The following is a 19,576-nucleotide window of genomic DNA, read 5'->3' on the forward strand; positions in this document are numbered from 1 at the left end:
TCGCAATACGAAACCAGTGGCCCCTGTGCCCCCTGCATACTCAAGTATGATTGAATTACTGAAGTTTGGGTACCAGTGTGGAGGTGTTGGAGAGGTTTTGGAGCCATTTTGCAGCAAGTTGTTGAGCCTTTTGGAGCCATTTGCAGCAAGTTGTTAAGCCTTTTGGAGCCATTTGCAGCAAGTTGTGGATCCTTTTGGAGACATTGGAGCCATTTGCAGCAAGTTGTTAAGCCTTTTGGAGCATTTTTTGGACACTTTATTTGAATTTTTTCGGACCTCCGGAACGCATTAATTGATTTTCAATGCATTCCTATGGGAAACCGTGTTTCGGTTTACGAATTTTTCGCAATACGAAACGACTCGGAGAACGAATTAAATTCGTAAACCGAGGCCTCACTGTAGTCTGTGCACCGAGGGCAGCTGAAACTTACATTACTTACACTGCTCCTTGACAATTTGTCTAAGTTGCCTAAACTAACTTTACCTTACAGGTTGCCTTACATCTGCTAAAGTAAGAGAGAAAACTGCTGCTTTCTATGGTGTACACTGATATACTGTGCACAGCTAGTACTGAGTGCCAAAGCCATTGGTGCCTGATAGCTAACTAGGTGGCTCTATACATGTAATACAGCTGACTAGGGAGTGTAGGAAAAGCTGTGTGAAGAAACAATACTAATGTATCACACTGCTTAAAACAGTAAATGACAAAAAAACACTATATATTGGAAAACTATTATTTAAATCATTATTTTTTTTTAATATTTTACTTTGTAAAACAACCATTCTGAATAACACATCACGTTATCAATCGCATCATATACGTAACACACATTTTGGACCTAATGCACGCAAAAACCTGTACATCAAAGAATCAGTTACCGCGTATGCACCACTCGCACCGAATAGTATACTACGATAGCTTTACAGAAATAAAACAATACGCATGCGCACAACGTTTCCGATGTTTTCGGTATGTATGGGCGAGATTTCAGTTTTTCTACCGAGCAAGCGCGAGATTGAGCCTTAGCACTGCACATGCGCAATGAAAATGGGAGCTGTATCTAAAATATAGGAGATTAATGTGTTTTTATTAAGGGATTAAGCCCCCAGAACGGGGCGCTATTAATAATGCAGATGGAGTCGCAGCTACAGAGCATATTTGAGGAGGTGGTGGTAAGAATCAGATGGTGGAATGGTCAAATAGCGATATATAACTAGGATGCACCTTGTTAAATGTGTATGAGTAGTATCATAATAACAGACATGTGTATCTTTATATCTAATTGATTAAACTGTAAGTGTAGGTGTGAGAAAACATATGACTTTGGGCAATTTAAGGACAATAGGTTCCAATGAAATTGCTAAAATGTTGATTTTACTTAATATGGTTCATAATACTGTATATGTTTTTAGGGTTACCAGTTACTTGCACGACATTCCATTCTTTAGCTGCCTCTGGATTTAAATGTACAATACATGTTATAAATGGTATCTTTTCACTGAGTGGTGTAAATAAAAATTGCAAAAAAAATAATAAGCTTTTATAAGCATTTTACATGGTCTCACTATCTGTAAAAACGTAATGTTCCCTATATGTCATAATTGTGTTTTATAGCATGTTTATATTTACATTAATTGTTTTTTGTTTTGTTTTTTTACTTTCTGTCTGTAGAAAACCGAGGTAATTGAGGAAGCCTTTGCTGGGTATGTCCAATGTTGCCTTTATGTAAATCCACTCATGCTGCTTTTCTATGTAATGCTTTTTCATGTAAAGTGTTGTTTTTAATCTTATTGTTGTTTTTTTATTATTATTTGCAGTATGTTTATGGACACACCGGAGGATGAAAGAACAAAGCTGATCAGTTGTCTTAGTGCCTTCAGACAGTACTGGAGTGTTCTTCCTCAGGTAGATGATAGAAATATGATAGACACTCGAGCAACATTTTTCTGTATATGTTCAAAATAATTTTTCTGTAGTACATTACTTTTGTCTAATACTCACATTCAGCAGTTGCTTAATTCTTGCTGCTCCCACCTTGAAACTATATTTACCTTTTGCCACTTCCTTTCACAATACACAACTAAGGGCAAGATTACAAGTCGCGCTGCAAATCAGTTATGAAAGCACAGCGCACGTTATGGCTTTTTCGCATTTGGGGTTTAACAGCTATTACAAGTTGCAAAATAACTTATTTTCGTAACTGAATATGTTCTATTTATTTCTAAATACATATTTATATATGTGATGATTTTTGGACTGATATCTATTTATAGCGAAATATGAATATATATATATATATATATCAAGATATTTCGAGATCTATATGTGAATATCTCTTTGAAAATCCCTCTGGGATATTGTTTAATGTGCATAAGATTGTAATGTGTAATATTTTCATTATCTCCATAGTTGAACATATCTCTATAAATATAAATCCATGTCTCTCTATGTATGTGTATGTTGCAATCTGAAGTACATAGATACTGGGCTAGATCTTCTTCTTTTTTATTATATAGTATAGGGCAGGTTTGACCATATTTTTTTTTTTTTAAATTACATTGTTCAAAATGTAATGGATTTGCAAGAAATGCTTTAGTATGTATATATGTATGTATGTATATGTATATACAGTGGATATAAAAAGTCTACACACCCCTGTTAAATTGTCAATTTTCTGTGATGTAAAAAAATGAGACAAAGATAAATCATTTCAGAACTTTTTCCACGTTTAATGTGACCTATAGACTGTACAACTCAATTGAAAAACAAACTGAAATCTTTTAGGTGGAGGGAAGAAAACAAAAAACCCCTAAAATAATATGGTTGCATAAGTGTGCACACCCTCTTATAACTGGGGATGTAGCTGTGTTCAGAATTAAGCAATCACATTTAAAATCATGTTAAATAGGAGTCAGCATACACCTGCCATCATTTAAAGTGCCTCTGATTAACCCCAAATAAAGTTCAGCTGCTCTAGTTGGTCTTTCCTGAAATGTTCTTAGTTGCATCCCACAGCAAAAGCCGTGGTCCACAGAGAGCTTCCAAAGCATCAGAGGGATCTCATTGTTAAAAGGTATCAGTCAGGAGAAGGGTACAAAAGAATTTCCAAGGCATTAGATATACCATGGAACACAGTGAAGACAGTCATCATCAAGTGGAGAAAATATGGCACAAGAGTGACATTACCAAGAACTGGACGTCCCTCCAAAATTGATGAAAAGACGAGAAGAAAACTGGTCTGGGAGGCTACCAAGCGGCCTACAACAACATTAAAGGAGCTGCAGGAATATCTGGCAAGTACTGACTGTGTGGTATTTGTGACAACAATGCAAAATAATGGTCAGAAAGGTGCGCCAATTGATGGCAAGGTCCGATAGAATTTGAGTGTGAATAATGTAATAGTGGTTTGTATAAATAACGATATAGCACTATAGCTTAGCTACAATTATGGTGATTGTGCTGCATTAATGTATAGATTAAAATATATGTGTGGCACAAGAGGGTATATAAAAGTATTTAATACACATTGAACATTTAAAACATAGGTATCGTTAAGATAAATATATTATTAAAAGAACGGCAAGAGATGGTATATAAAAACAGAAAACACGCGTGTGTAGCTTGTTCACTACAGGTTAGTAGTGATAGATCATAAGATGGGTTGCCTAAGTGTGAACCTCATACTCGAATAAACATTAAATGTTAGCTAAATATTGATGATGCTAAATGTTGAAAGTGCTGGAATGACAGCAAATATATATAGAGTTTCTAACACATATATATGCAGTGTCTCATATAAAGTTATATTGACATAGACAGGGAAATAATAACAATTAACATAAAAAACGATAATGTCCAGTAGCCACTTCAAAGGATAAGGAATGTGAAAAAAGTTCTGTTATATATATCCAAAAAGTGAAAAGTTAATAAACCATCCAATTTGGTGTGATCCAAAATCGTGATGCAAATAAATCCAAAACAGTGTAAATCCAAAAAAACTGTTTTAAAAGGTAATTAATCCAATATTTCAATCCAAAATAGTGATAGAAACAAATCCATGAAAAATGATAAAAAATCAAAAATTATAAAAATCCAAAAGTTAAATCAACTAGTGTGTACACAAACTAGTGAGAGTGATCACAGAAAAAGTATTGGTTAACATCTAAATCAATTCTGGATGTGACAAAAGGAATTATAATCCCATGTAGAAAGTGGTGGAGAAGGAAAATAGAAAAAAAGAGTACAAAAAAAAATAATAATTCTGGGAAGTCTTCAAAACCTGTAGATGAAAGATAATAACATAGTATAATACTGTATTAGAATTCAATAATCAAGGAAAATAGCTCACCATAACTTTGTCAACGCGTTTCGGCCCACAGGAGAGGCCTTTATCAAGACTATGGTATGGTGTGGGTGAGCTAAGATCTTTATACCCCTCTCTAACCAATCATATTACACTCGGATTGCGCCAAATTTTCGCGCCAAAATCGTAATACCGGAAGTGGTAAACCGGAAGTGTTTATCTGTATATGGAATGGTTCCGTTCTATCTTTATGATGTTCTTATTTATTAGTTAAAAAGGCTTATGTGGGAATATTATCTTAGATGTTCTTAATATGCTCTTTCAGTTGCCCTGTATATTTGCCATGTCGGTTCTGTTTGTGGTAAACAGTTGCGCTTTACCGGAAATTGTTAAACCGGAAGTGGGGAAAAATGTAAACATCCGGTGGAGCTATACCGGATGTTGCGCTTTACCGTATATGGTTAGACCGGAAGTAGCGCTTTACCGGATATGGTTGGACCGGAAGTGGCAAAAAGGGGCAAAAAAGTAAACAGAGCCGATATCTATAATCTGAGATTTGATTCCCCTTTGGTGTATATTAAAATTTTTTTTTTTTTTTTTTGATTGGTTAGAGTATCCGGTAGATGTATAAAGAGTATGTGTGTATCTATCTACATTACAAATATAGCATACATGATATTGAGTTCTGAACCCAGAGGCAGAACTTTTCTTCACTTTCTGCAATGAGATTTTTTTAGTGAAAATTTTTCTGCAGGTCATTTTTAAAAATACAATTAATTTTTAAATTAGACAGTTACAGTAAGGCACCACTTCAACTGCAATGTGTTGGTTAACTGAAGAATAAAGCAATTTTTAATGCTTTATAATATAATTGCATTGCAAATTAGCTGCATACAAAAAAAGAAATTTTAAAATGTCTCTTGAATAAATCTGTTTCCTTTTCTCTTGGTCTAACATAGAAATATAGTAATAAAAAGATGCAATGCTCATACTAACGTCTTACATTAAGAATAAATAGCTTTGCAGACTAGGAAAGGCTAGGGGGTGGGTTTGAAAAAATCTCTGAGAGTTAGTCAACAAGCAATGTGCTGCTGCTTTGCATTGCTACTGCATATTTGAATGCTCAGTTCAAACAGCACTTTGCTCTGGATGCACTGTGATAAGGAAAAACCTACACACTGCAACCAGAGCACAGCTCTGTTTGAGGAGAACTGACTTATGTGGAACAACACTAAAAAGTTCAAGCGCTAATAGTTCCTGCATGTATCCTGTTATTTCTGCAGACATGCTGCATTTTCTGCGATGACATCTCAGATCACTGTATGTTCTGCCTTGGGGGTTCTGAAAACTTTTATTTTCCATTATCCATTATCGATCTAGTTAGAACTAGCTTCATTGTTGAATAGCTATAGGAGCAACATAGTAAACTTATATTGAAAAATACGGATAGAGAGGAAACTTGTCTTTATCTAAGTGTTTTAATAGTGATTATGAGGTAAATAGAGGTTGGTTTAGGAAAAGTGTAGGGATCTAATTGATTAGTTATATGCTGATGAATTATGATAGTGAGTTAAAAAATCTTGGAATTGAATTTTTTTTTTAATAATGTGGTGGGGGATACTCTTAATTCAAGTATCTAATGTAAGGTGTATATATGTTTAATTGGTTCTTAGCGTATATATGTTTAATTGGCCTAGTTGGCATATACTGAGAATCATTTATAGGTGGTATAATCTGTTTGTTAATCAATGTGTATGTGCCTCCAGTTTTCTTATCAGTATTACCTTATGATACTGATATATTAGTATAGGGACTTATCTCCCCACTGCAAGTGATGTCTAAATTTGTATCTTTATCCTTATAGAAGGTCAGGCTTGGATTGTTTTTTTAAACTGCTATGTTAAATATCTTAAATAGCGAGGCTACTAAAATAAGTGTCGAAACTAATATGGCTGATTGTTTCTCCTATATTCCGTACACTGTCGATGTTTTAAGGGGTTATATCTTATTGATATTTTTGGCATCTGAAAGGTCTCCCCACATGACTCCAATATCAAACATGAAATTAAGGACTTGATAAGATGCAGCAGCAAGGGAGTATTTACATAGTACAATGCAGTTGTGGACTTCAATATGTCTGAAGGATAGAATACGGGAACATCTGTTACAGATTGAACATGGCAGCACGGATACCGCACTGTACAGACACTTCTCTATTAAACACAATGGAAACATCAAGGATTTGAACTTCTATGGTATCCAGATAATTAAGCCTAATTGGAGGGGAGGCAATTATGAAAAGAAGCTCCTGATTGCGGAATCCAGATGGATTTTTGAGTTGGACTGCCTCTACCCGAAGGGTTTGAACAACAAAGAGGACCTCTCACACTTGCTAAGTCTGAAACACACATGACCTTGACCCTTAGACACCTATCCGAGGTACTGTTGCCCCTACATAGAAGGAATACATCTAGGTCAACATGTGACACAATAAGACTCACACACTTCCAAATATATCTAATGAAGATGACCCGTATGGATCTACATAAGGATCTCTTAGGCAAATCCATCCAGTCCCACTGCTTCATCCATACGTTCATAGGATTAGCCTTAGAAAGAACCCTATAATTGATCTGAGGGACCTTTTCAGATGCCAAAAATATCAATAAGATATAACCCCTTAAAACATCGACAGTGTACGGAATATAGGAGAAACAATCAGCCATATTAGTTTCGACACTTATTTTAGTAGCCTCGCTATTTAAGATATTTAACATAGCAGTTTAAAAAAACAATCCAAGCCTGACCTTCTATAAGGATAAAGATACAAATTTAGACATCACTTGCAGTGGGGAGATAAGTCCCTATACTAATATATCAGTATCATAAGGTAATACTGATAAGAAAACTGGAGGCACATACACATTGATTAACAAACAGATTATACCACCTATAAATGATTCTCAGTATATGCCAACTAGGCTAAGAACCAATTAAACATATATACGCTAAGAACTAATTAAACATATATACGCTAAGAACTAATTAAACATATATACACCTTACATTAGATACTTGAATTAAGAGTATCCCCCACCACATTTTTTAAAAAAAATTTCAATTCCAAGATTTTTTAACTCACTATCATAATTCATCAGCATATAACTAATCAATTAGATCCCTACACTTTTCCTAAACCAACCTCTATTTACCTCATAATCACTATTAAAACACTTAGATAAAGACAAGTTTCCTCTCTATCCGTATTTTTCAATATAAGTTTACTATGTTGCTCCTATAGCTATTCAACAATGAAGCTAGTTCTAACTAGATCGATAATGGAAAATAAAAGTTTTCAGAACTCAATATCATGTATGCTATATACGTAATGTAGATAGATACACACATACTCTTTATACATCTACAGGACACTCTAACCAATCAAAAAAAAAAAAATTTTTTAATATGCACCAAAGGGGAATCAAATCTCAGATTATAGATATCGGCTCTGTTTACTTTTTTGCCCCTTTTTGCCACTTCCGGTCCAACCATATCCGGTAAAGCGCTACTTCCGGTCTAACCATATCCGGTAAAGCGCAACTGTTTACCACAAACAGAACCGAAATGGCAAATATACAGGGCAACTGAAAGAGCATATTAAGAACATCTAAGATAATATTCCCACATAAGCCTTTTTAACTAATAAATAAGAACATCATAAAGATAGAACGGAACCATTCCATATACAGATAAACACTTCCGGTTTACCACTTCCGGTATTACGATTTTGGCGCGAAAATTTGGCGCAATCAGAGTGTAATATGATTGGTTAGAGAGGGGTATAAAGATCTTAGCTCACCCACACCATACCATAGTCTTGATAAAGGCCTCTCCTGTGGGCCGAAACGCGTTGACAAAGTTATGGTGAGCTATTTTCCTTGATTATTGAATTCTAATACAGTATTATACTATGTTATTATCTTTCATCTACAGGTTTTGAAGACTTCCCAGAATTATTATTTTTTTTTGTACTCTTTTTTTCTATTTTCCTTCTCCACCACTTTCTACATGGGATTATAATTCCTTTTGTCACATCCAGAATTGATTTAGATGTTAACCAATACTTTTTCTGTGATCACTCTCACTAGTTTGTGTACACACTAGTTGATTTAACTTTTGGATTTTTATAATTTTTCATGGATTTGTTTCTATCACTATTTTGGATTGAAATATTGGATTAATTACCTTTTTTAAAACAGTTTTTTTGGATTTACACTGTTTTGGATTTATTTGCATCACGATTTTGGATCACACCAAATTGGATGGTTTATTAACTTTTCACTTTTTGGATATATATAACAGAACTTTTTTCACATTCCTTATCCTTTGAAGTGGCTACTGGACATTATCGTTTTTTATGTTAATTGTTATTATTTCCCTGTCTATGTCAATATAACTTTATATGAGACACTGCATATATATGTGTTAGAAACTCTATATATATTTGCTGTCATTCCAGCACTTTCAACATTTAGCATCATCAATATTTAGCTAACATTTAATGTTTATTCGAGTATGAGGTTCACACTTAGGCAACCCATCTTATGATCTATCACTACTAACCTGTAGTGAACAAGCTACACACGCGTGTTTTCTGTTTTTATATGCTTTTATATACCATCTCTTGCAGTTCTTTTAATAATATATTTGTCTTAACGATACCTATGTTTTAAATGTTCAATGTGTATTAAATACTTTTATATACCCTCTTGTGCCACACATATATTTTAATCTATACATTAATGCAGCACAATCACCATAATTGTAGCTAAGCTATAGTGCTATATCGTTATTTATACGAACCACTATTACATTATTCACACTCAAATTCTATCGGACCTTGCCATCAATTGGCGCTCCTTTCTGACCATTATTTTGCATACCTTTCCATTTGTGGGTATTTGGGGACCCACTCCAGACAGGAGCTACAGGTCCATATTTTTAGCGCTGTAAGACAACACTGAACTTATTTGTGACAACAATCTCACATATTCTTCATATGTCTGGGCTATGGGGTAGAGTGGCAAGACGAAAGCCTTTTCTTACGAAGAAAAACATCCAAGCCAGGCTACATTTTGCAGAAACACATCTGAAGTCTCCCAAAAGCATGTTGGAAAAGGTGTTATGGTCTGATGAAACCAAGGTTGAACTTTTTGGCCATAATTCCAAAATATATGTTTGGCGCAAAAACAACACTGCACATCACCAAAAGAACACCATACCCACAGTGAAGCATTGGTGGAAGCATTATGCTTTGGGGCTGTTTTTCTTCAGCTGGAACTGGGGCCTTAGTTAAGCTAGAGGGAATTATGAACAGTTCCAAATACAAGTCAATATTAGCACAAAACCTTCAGGCTTCTGCTAGAAAGCTGAACATGATGAGGAACTTCATCTTTCAGCATGACAACAACCCAAAGCATACATCCAAATCAATAAAGGAATGGCTTCACCAGAAGAAGAATAAAGTTTTGGAATGGCCCAGACCTGAATCCGATCGAAAATCTTTGGGGTGCTGTGCACAGGAGATGCCCTCGCAATCTGACAGATTTGGAGTGTTTTTGCAAAGAAGAGTGGGCAAATCTTGCCAAGTCAAAATGTGCCATGCTGATAGACTCATACCCAAAAAGACTGAGTGCTGTAATAAAATCAAAAGGTGCTTCAACAAAGTATTAGTTTAAGGGTGTGCACACTTATGCAACCATATTTTATTTTTATATTTTTTCTTCCCTCTACCTAAAAGATTTCAGTTTGTTTTTCAATTGAGTTATACAGTTTATAGGTCACATAAAAGGTGGAAAAACTTCTGAAATTATTTTTCTTTGTCTCATTTTTTTACATCACAGAAACAGATAACAGGGTTGCGTAGACAATTTATATCCACTATGTGTGTGTGTGTATGTATGTATGTATGTATGTATATATATATATATATATATATATATATATATATATATATATATATATATATATATATATATATATATATATATATATATATATATAATCTTTTTTTTTTATTTTTTTTAATACCAACAGAACAATTAGATTTACCTGGCTTGTTTGTAATCTGTTTGACAACTTATCTTTACTAATTTTAAATGGTATGTTCTTAATATACCCGCCCTATAGGAACACATATTTTTTTTAATAAAGAAAATGTGTTAATAGCAATTTTAATTATTTAAACATAATCTGTAGCATATGAAACAAACAAAAAAATAACCTTTTTTTTTCAAAACGTTGTGGTGTCTTAGTCCTTGAACAATTTTGCATCTAGAGTTAAATAGTTTTAATCAGATTTGGACAGCGCATTTGTATTTTCCTTTTCTAATGAAAGTTTTTATTTTGCTCAGGATTCACATGAGCAGTGTGTCCAGTGGATTGTTCGGTTTATTCATGGGCAACACAGCCCTAAGAGGATCTCTTTTCTTTATGACTGCTTAGCGATGGCAGTGGAGACTGGGCTTCTTCCTCCAAGGTATTTTAAATGGATATATTGGTTTTTTTTCTCTCTCCCATAATAAGTATGTATGTGTTCTGTGTTTTCTTTGAATGTTTATGTAACAAACCTATTACACCTCCACTTCATCCCACTGATAGATGAACATTAACACACAGTGACTCTTGTCCTTGTTATGCTGTTATTTGTCATAATTCTTGTGTCTGCTAAGCTTTTTCAGTAAATACTGAAAATGAGGATGACCTGGGACTCTCCTTTATTATATAATTCCACTGAATGTCTACTAATTGCACGTTTGTTTTAATAGAATGGTTTGTGAAGCACTGGTGAACTCTGATACGTTGGAATGGGAAAGGACACAGCTTTGGGTCTTAACATTTAAGCTTATTCGAAAGATCATTGGTGGCGTTGATTACAAGGTATGTAGTCAGTTCTTTTTGCCTAGAGTTTAATAGGACAACTGAGCTTGTTTTTATTGATCTGTTACTAAACCAATTCCTTTCTCTTGAACAATAGAGTGTCCCACTCTGTTTGAAAATTGAACCACATAGGATTTTCCTCCCACTAATAGGGCAGATGAGTAAATCTTAGACATCTCATTAAAGGGTCATTATAGTGGTAAAATGACATGCTATATTAATTAGAGCACTTAATTTAAACACAAGTGACGATACAATACACTTTTTATTTAACCCCTGCAAATGGGTTAAACACATAAAGTATTGCTTGGGAGCTGCAGAGCACTGCTGATCCCAAGCGAAAACTGCCGGTCACCAGTCAACAGCAGTAGTAACACAGTGGGATCATGCAGCTATCAGTGCTGATTGGGTCAGTGGCCATGTCTTCTTGGGACCAGCAGTGCTGTGTGGATCTCACATGGTACTTTAACTATGTTTCTAACCCCTTTGCAGGGATCATAGTTTACCTGGGGGCTTAGGTTTTAGTTCCAGGCCTCTATCTGGGGGCTTAGGTTTTAGTTCCAGGCCTCTACCTGGGGGCTTAACAAATTTGTTCATAGTCTAGAAACTAGCCCAAATGTGGTGACCACCTAAATGTGGTGGTCACATGACTGATCATGCACACGACACCGAGCTGCAAGTTGAGGAGGGGCAGGATTGATACAATAAAGACTTCATGAGCTGATCCGACTGTACAAATACAATTTTACTGTTACATCAGTGGTTTTCCGCCTTTTTAGCTTCATAAGGGTTCCATTTATCACCACATTTATAGTTTTATAGTAATTCTAATACTAAAAGACACATTTCAGTGCCATTAAGTAAAGTATCAGTGATTGTAGGGATGTGTTTTAGTACAGTGATAGAAAAAGAATATCAACTTAGATTGAGCTGTTTTGTTGGCTCAGTGCTGGGGCTCTAAGCTCGTGAGTTTAATCGGTGTCTTTTTTTTTTTTCTTCATAATTTCCTTTCTCAAGTAACGATTGATGTTGTGAGTGCTATTATTGGTGATATTCGTTGCTTCTATTAAAAGGGGCTATGGGAGTGTACCTATATCCATATTAAAGACCTGAATTATTTATTTTAACACTTATGGGCTAGTTTATCAAACGCCAAACGGAAAGGATTTCCATCTGGGAATTTGTCTGCCTAGCATTTCATCTAGTCCATTTCTTCCTGTCACAGTCCCACAAGGGGGCTGTGGTCTCTGCAGTAAAGCAAAAGGAGGAGCTTTTCCTTTTGCTCGGAGACACAGTTTCTAGCTCTAGTCAGTTTCTTTCTTATGCTCATGTGACAAAAAACATTAAGTAATTTGTTTGCTGTTTTCAACATAATCAGATTCTTTTTATGTTTACTTTGAGTTAATATCCCTTTATCTAGTGTTGCAGGCTCGCTTGTGCACTCCTGCACATCTAGAGCCCATAAACCCATTTTGTAAGTGAGGTTATAACTTTTTTCTCATTAGATATTACTTTATCCATTTTTCTTGTGTTTGATTACAAATATAAAAATGTAATTTCTTAAAAGTTGTCTATGTGTTGTGAAGTGTGTAACTTTACTGTGAAAGGACAGTAAACACCTTGTAATTACAAGACATTTCGGTTGTGTTGCTATAGAATAACATAACCTTCAAGTCTTAACATTTTTTAAAATAAATTAACATCCTTTTTATTGCAATTATTTTTCAATAGCCAAACCGTTTTCCTTATTTGGAGGAGCCAATCTGGGCTTTAGTCCACTTACAACAAGGCTAGCTACAGTTATTAAAGGGACAGTCAAGTCCAAAAAAACTTTCATGTTTCAAATAGGGCATGTAATTTTAAACAACTTTCCAATTTACTTTTATTGTAATTACAGAGGTTAAACGTGTATAATTATAACTGTGTTGGTTATGCAAAACTGGGGAATGGGTAATTAAGGGATTATCTATCTTTTAAAACAACAAACATTCTGGTGTTGACTGTCCCTTTAAATTAGTATAACATTTATTGTTTTGCAATTGATATCTGATAAAACCTATTAGGGACAGATTTATAGGTTAGCCTTGAGAAGTCAGGAGGGTGCATTTCAAGTTCTGAGAAATAAAAATTGCTATATTTTTTAGAGCGAAATTACATGAAAACATGAAAAGGGGGCAAACTTTCATTACACCTAACTAAACATTTTATATAAAAAATCTCAAGGTGTTTACTTCCCCTTTTAAGCAGTATTATTACACATTGATTATTTATGAGGCAGTAACGAAATGGAACTTCATAAAGAATAAGTAGATAAAAAGGCAAATGAATAAACTCCAACATGTTTGAGAATTTATACTTTTTTGTATCTCTTCCTTAGGGGGTGAGAGATCTATTAAAAGTGATTTTGGAGAAAATCCACACTGTTCCCAACACCATCAGCTCTGCAGTTGTACAGCAACTTCTTGCAGCTAGAGAGGTAAATGGTTTTTTTTTTTTAGTTCATTGACATTTCATTTCTAATACAATTCATCTAAATCTAGTAAATAATTTGAATATTGCAAATATATATATATTATCACCCTTTATTTGTGACATTTAAAGAGGTTTTTAATTATTTGTTTGCTTCATTTAAAATTTGTATTCTCTTGTAAGATGTATCGAGTCCACAGATTCATCCATACTTGTGGGATATTCTCCTTCCTAACAGGAAGTGGCAAAGAGAGCACCCACAGCAGAGCTGTCTATATAGCTCCTCCCTTAGCTCCACCCCCCAGTCATTCTCTTTGCCTGCTTAACTGCTAGGAAGGGTAAAGTGAGTGTGGTGACAAAAATGTTAGTTTTTATTTTCTCAAGCAAAAGTTTGTTATTTTAAATGGTACCGGTGTGTACTATTCACTCTCTGGCAGAAAAGGAGGATGATGATCTTAGCACTTTGTAACTAAGATCCACTGCTGTTCTCACAAGGGCTGAAGAGTACAGGAAAACTTCAGTTGGGGGGAACGGTTTGCATGCTAAGCTGCATTGAGGTATGTTCAGTCTATTTTTTTCTAGACAGACTGTGATAATTCTAGAAAAGGCTGGCAATATCCCCATGAGGGAAGGTAAGCTGTATTCAGACACTTAGTAGGAATCCCAGCTTGCATAAAGGGCTCATTGGTTACTGGTGACACTATTAGGAAAAAACATTTTTTTTTATTGCAAACATAATGTTTTTTGAGGGACTTTAAGGGGTCATTGTGGCTTATTTACGGGTTATTAACCCACACGGCTAATTTAGAAACACTCTGGTGTGTTTCTTTTAGGCCCCATAACATTGAGTGAGGTGGGAGGGGCCTATTTTCGCACCTCAGTTGCGCAGTTTCTTTTACTCAGAGACATCCAGCTGCTTCTCCAGAGGGTCCTGCTGTGTTTGAGGGCTTAAAAGAAGTTTTTTCCCCCACAAATCTTTCCTAAAGGGCAGGTAGGCGCCACAGCATAGCTGTGGCAAGGTGCTGAACGTTTTTTTTACTGGTTTTTGACGTTTTGTCAATCCGGTTTTTACATTAAGGGGTTAATCGTTTATTTGTCTAGCTGTGCAAATTTACTAAGGCTTTATGATGCTACTGTAAAAATTTCGTAAAGTTTACTGCTTTTTTACACTGTTTTGCAGAGTTTGTGCATCTTTTTTTCTCTTAAAGGCACAGTACCGTTTTTTTCTAAGTATTATTTGCTTTGATTAAAGTGTTTTCCAAGCTTGCTTGTTTCATTACTAGCCTGTTTAACATGTCTGACATCAAGGAAAATTCTTGTTTCATGTGTTTAGAAGCCATTGTGGAACCCCCTCTTAGAATGTATCCCACTTGCACTGATATGTCTATAAATTATAAAGAGCATATTTTAGCACTTAAAAATATAGCAATAGATAATTCTCAGACAGAAGGAAATGAGGGTTTGCAATCTAGCTCTCCCCAAGTGTCACAACCAGTAACGCCCGCAAAAGTGACACCAAGTACCTCTAGTGCGTTGAATTCATTTACTTTACAAGACATGGCCACATTTATGAATACAACCCTTACAGAGGTTTTATCTTAACTGCCTGGTTTACAAGGAAAGCGTGACAGCTCTGGGTTAAGAACAAATGCTGAGCCATCTGACACTTTAGTAGCCGTATCCGATATACCCTCACAATGTTCTGAAGTAGGGGTAAGGGATTTGTTATCTGAGGGAGAAATTTCTGATTCTGGAAAGACGCTCCCTCAGACAGATATGACGGCCTTTAAATTTAAGCTTGAACTCCTCCGCTTATTGCTCAGGGAGGTATTAGCGACTCTAGATGATTGTGACCCTATAGTGGTTCCAGAGAAATTGTGTAAGATGGACAAATACTTAGAGGTTCCTGTTTACACTGATGTTTTTCCAGTCCCTAAGAGGATTGTGAATATTGTTACTAAGGAGTGGGATAGACCAGGTATTCCGTTCGCTCCTCCTGTTTTTAAGAAAATGTTTCCCATATCTGACACCATGCGGGACTCGTGGCAGACGGTTCCTAAGGTGGAGGGAGCTATTTCTACTCTTGCTAAGCGTACAACTATACCTATCGAAGACAGTTGTGCTTTCAAAGATCCTATGGATAAAAAATTAGAGGGTCTCCTGAAGAAAATATTTGTTCATCAAGGTTTTCTTCTCCAACCTATTGCGTGCATTGTTCCTGTAACTACTGCAGCTGCTTTCTGGTTCGAGGCTCTAGAAGAGGCTCTTCAGATGGAGACTCCATTAGAGGATATTATGGATAGAATTAAGGCCCTTAAGTTGGCTAATTCTTTCGTTACAGATGCCGCTTTCCAACTGGCTTCTAAACAAATTCCTCAGAGTACCATCATTCAAGATGGAGACTATTCGGACTAGTCTACCGTTGATCCTGGAGGGTCAATATATGACTACCGTGGACTTAAAGGATGCGTATCTACACATCCCTATTCACAGAGATCATCATCAATTCCTCAGATTCGCCTTTCTGGACAGGCATTACCAGTTCGTGGCCCTTCCTTTCGGGTTGGCCACGGCTCCCAGAATTTTCACAAAGGGGCTAGGGTCCCTTTTGGCGGTTCTAAGACCGCGGGGATAGCAGTGGCGCCTTATTTAGACGACATCTTAATTCAGGCGTCGACTTTCCAGCTAGCCAAGTCTCACACGGACATCTTGTTGGCTTTTCTGAGATCTCACGGGTGGAAGGTGAACATAAAAAAAGAGTTCTCTCTTCCCTCTCACAAGAGTTTCCTTCCTAGGGACTCTGATAGACTTGGTAGAAATGAAAATATTTCTGACGGAGGTCAGAAAATCAAAACTCTTAACCACTTGCCGAGCTCTTCATTCCATTCCTCGGCCATCAGTGGCTCAGTGTATGGAGGTAATTGGACTCATGGTAGCGGCAATGGACATAGTTCCTTTTGCCCGCCTACACCTCAGACCACTGCAACTATGTATGCTCAAACAGTGTAATGGGGATTATGCAGATTTATCTTCTCAACTGCATCTGGACCAGGAGACCAGATATTCTCTTCTCTGGTGGTTGTCTCAGGACCACCTGTTTTAGGGAATGTGTTTCCGCAGGCCAGAGTGGCTCATAGTAACGACAGATGCCAGCCTGCTAGGCTGGGATGCAGTCTGGAACTCACTGAAAGCACAGGGCTTATGGTCTCGGGAGGAAACTCTCCTCCCAATAAACATTCTAGAACAGAGAGCGATATTCAATGCGCTTCAGGCATTGCCTCAGCTTGCTGCGGCCAAGTTCATCAGATTTCAGTCTGACAACATCACGACTGTAGCTTATATCAATCATCAAGGAGGAACACGGAGTTCTCTAGCGATGATGGAGGTAACCAAAATAATCCTATGGGCGGAGGATCACTCTTGCCATTTCTCAGCAATCCATATCCCAGGGATAGAGAACTGGGAGGCGGATTTCCTAAGTCGTCAGACTTTTCATCCGGGGGAGTGGGAGCTCCATCCGGAGGCATTTGCCCAGCTGACTCAGCTATGGGGCACACCAGAATTGGATCTGATGGCGTCCCGTCAGAACGCCAAACTTCCTCGTTACGGGTCCAGGTCCTGGGATCCTTAGGCGGTACTGATAGATGCTCTAGCAGTTCCCTGGTCCTTCAATCTGACCTATGTATTTCCACCGTTTCCTCTCCTCCCACGTCTGGTTGCCAGAATCAAGCAGGAGAGAGCTTCGGTGATTCTGATAGCACCTGCGTGGCCACGCAGGACTTGGTATGCAGACCTAGTGGACATGTCATCTGTTCCACCGTCGACTCTGCCAATGAGGCAGGACCTTCTAATCCAAGGTCCATTCAAGCATCCAAATCTAATTTCTCTGTGTCTGACTGACTGCTTGGAGATTGAACGCCTGATTCTATCAAAGCGTGGTTTCTCTGATTCGGTCATTGATACCCTGATTCAAGCTAGAAAGCCTGTCAACAGGAAAATCTATCATAAGATTTGCCGCAAATATCTTTATTGGTGTGAATCCAAGGGTTACTCATGGAGTAAGATTAGGATTCCTAGAATATTGTCTTTTCTCCAAGAAGGATTGGAGAAGGGATTATCAGCTAGTTCCTTAAAGGAACAGATATCTGCTTTGTCTATTCTTTTACACAAACGTCTGGCAGATGCCCCAGACGTTCAAGCGTTTAGTCAGGCCTTAGTCAGGATCAAGCCTGTATTTAAACCTGTTGCTCTGCCATGGAGCCTAAACTTAGTTCTTAAAGTTCTTCAAGGGGTTCCGTTTGAACCTATGCATTCCATAGATATTAAGCTTCTATCTTGGAAAGTTTTGTTCTTAGTAGCTATCTCTTCGGCTCAAAGAGTTTCTGAGTTATCTGCTTTACAGTGTGAATCACCTTACCTTGTTTTCCATGCAGATAAGGTGGTTTTGCGTACCAAACCTGGATTCCTTCCGAAGGTTGTTTCTAATAGGAATATCAATCAGGAAATTGTTGTTCCTTCACTGTGTCCTAATCCTTCATCAAAGAAGGGAACGTCTGTTGCACAATCTCTATGTGGTTCGTGCTTTAAAGATCTACTTACAAGCAACTAAAGATTTCCGTCAAACATCTTCATTGTTTGTTGTTTATTCTGTTAAGCGGAGAGGTCAAAAGGCTACGGCTACCTCTCTTTTTGGCTGAAAAGCATCATCCGTTTTGGCTTATGAGACTGCTGGCCAGCAGCCTCCTGAAAGGATTACTGCTCATTCTACTAGAGCAGTGGCTTCCACATGGGCTTTTAAAAATGAGGCGACTTGGTTTTCGCTTCATACTTTTTCCAAATTTTCCAAATTCGATACTTTTGCTTCTTCGGAGGCTATTTTTGGGAGAAAGGTTCTACAAGCAGTGGTGCCTTCCGTTTAAGGTCACTGTCTTGTCCCTCCCTTCATCCGTGTCCTAAAGCTTTGGTATTGGTATCCCACAAGTATGGATGAATCCGTGGACTCGATACATCTTACAAGAGAAAACAGAATTTATGCTTACCTGATAAATTTCCTTCTCTTGTGATGTATCGAGTCCACGGCCCGCCCTGTCTAAGACAGGTAATATATTTAAAAAAAAAAAAAAAAACTTCAGTCACCTCTGCACCCTATAGTTTCTCCTTTTTCTTCCTAGCCTTCGGTCAAATGACTGGGGGGGTGGAGGTAAGGGAGGAGCTATATAGACAGCTCTGCTGTGGGTGCTCTCTTTGCCACTTCCTGTTAGGAAGGAGAATATCCCACAAGTATGGATGAATCCGTGGACTCGATACATCACAAGAGAAAGAAATTTATCAGGGAAGCATAAATTCTGTTTTTTTTTTTTTTTTTGAATATTGCTGTCCTGAATAAATATTTTCTTGTTAGTTTTATAGATGCATGTTCCTCTTCATTAATCAATCTGTGGAAGTATTAGCCAGTGAGCATTACTTGGATATACTTAATGGATACTGCTATAATCTTTCAAATTAAATTTTAAACAACTTTTCATATTTTTTAGGCAAAGCATATTTTCAACATGTTTGACCCCTTCACTTCAAAGAATTTTAGAAAAAAACTTGTCCAAAGTACCAGACAATCTTTAGCATTTTTACTATCGCTCCTTTTAAACAGAAATAGAACCTTTGTTTTATTTTACTTACCTATGAAAACTATACATATTTTTAATGTAGACAACCCAAGTATTGATCTAGGACACTGGTTTTCAAACCTGTACTCAGGCCTCCCTAACAGGCCACATTTTGAGGATATCTGAACAGGAGCACAGGTGAAATAATCGGCTGATTAGTAAACCTGGTTATTTTACCTGCTCTCATCCAAGGTAATCCTG

The 19,576-nt window shown here is 36.8% G+C and overlaps 1 protein-coding gene across 4 annotated transcripts in view; it reads left to right on the plus strand.

Annotated features, from left to right (window-relative positions):
- The first annotated feature begins 1,034 nt into the window (after positions 1–1,034).
- MED23 (mediator complex subunit 23) overlaps positions 1,035–19,576 on the plus strand; it is a 225,331-nt gene continuing 206,789 nt past the window's right edge. For all 4 annotated transcript variants that reach the window (XR_008402041.1, XM_053710679.1, XM_053710681.1 and 1 more), the window contains exons 1-6: positions 1,035–1,173; positions 1,673–1,704; positions 1,819–1,906; positions 10,718–10,842; positions 11,132–11,243; positions 13,621–13,719. Coding sequence is in view for 3 of the 4 variants with exons in the window: in XM_053710679.1 (XP_053566654.1) it covers positions 1,129–1,173; positions 1,673–1,704; positions 1,819–1,906; positions 10,718–10,842; positions 11,132–11,243; positions 13,621–13,719 (501 nt within the window). In the remaining variant the exon portion in view is untranslated. The remainder of the gene's footprint in view (positions 1,174–1,672; positions 1,705–1,818; positions 1,907–10,717; positions 10,843–11,131; positions 11,244–13,620; positions 13,720–19,576) is intronic.

This window comes from Bombina bombina, chromosome 4, assembly GCF_027579735.1.
Source record: "Bombina bombina isolate aBomBom1 chromosome 4, aBomBom1.pri, whole genome shotgun sequence".
Classification (NCBI taxonomy): domain Eukaryota; kingdom Metazoa; phylum Chordata; class Amphibia; order Anura; family Bombinatoridae; genus Bombina; species Bombina bombina.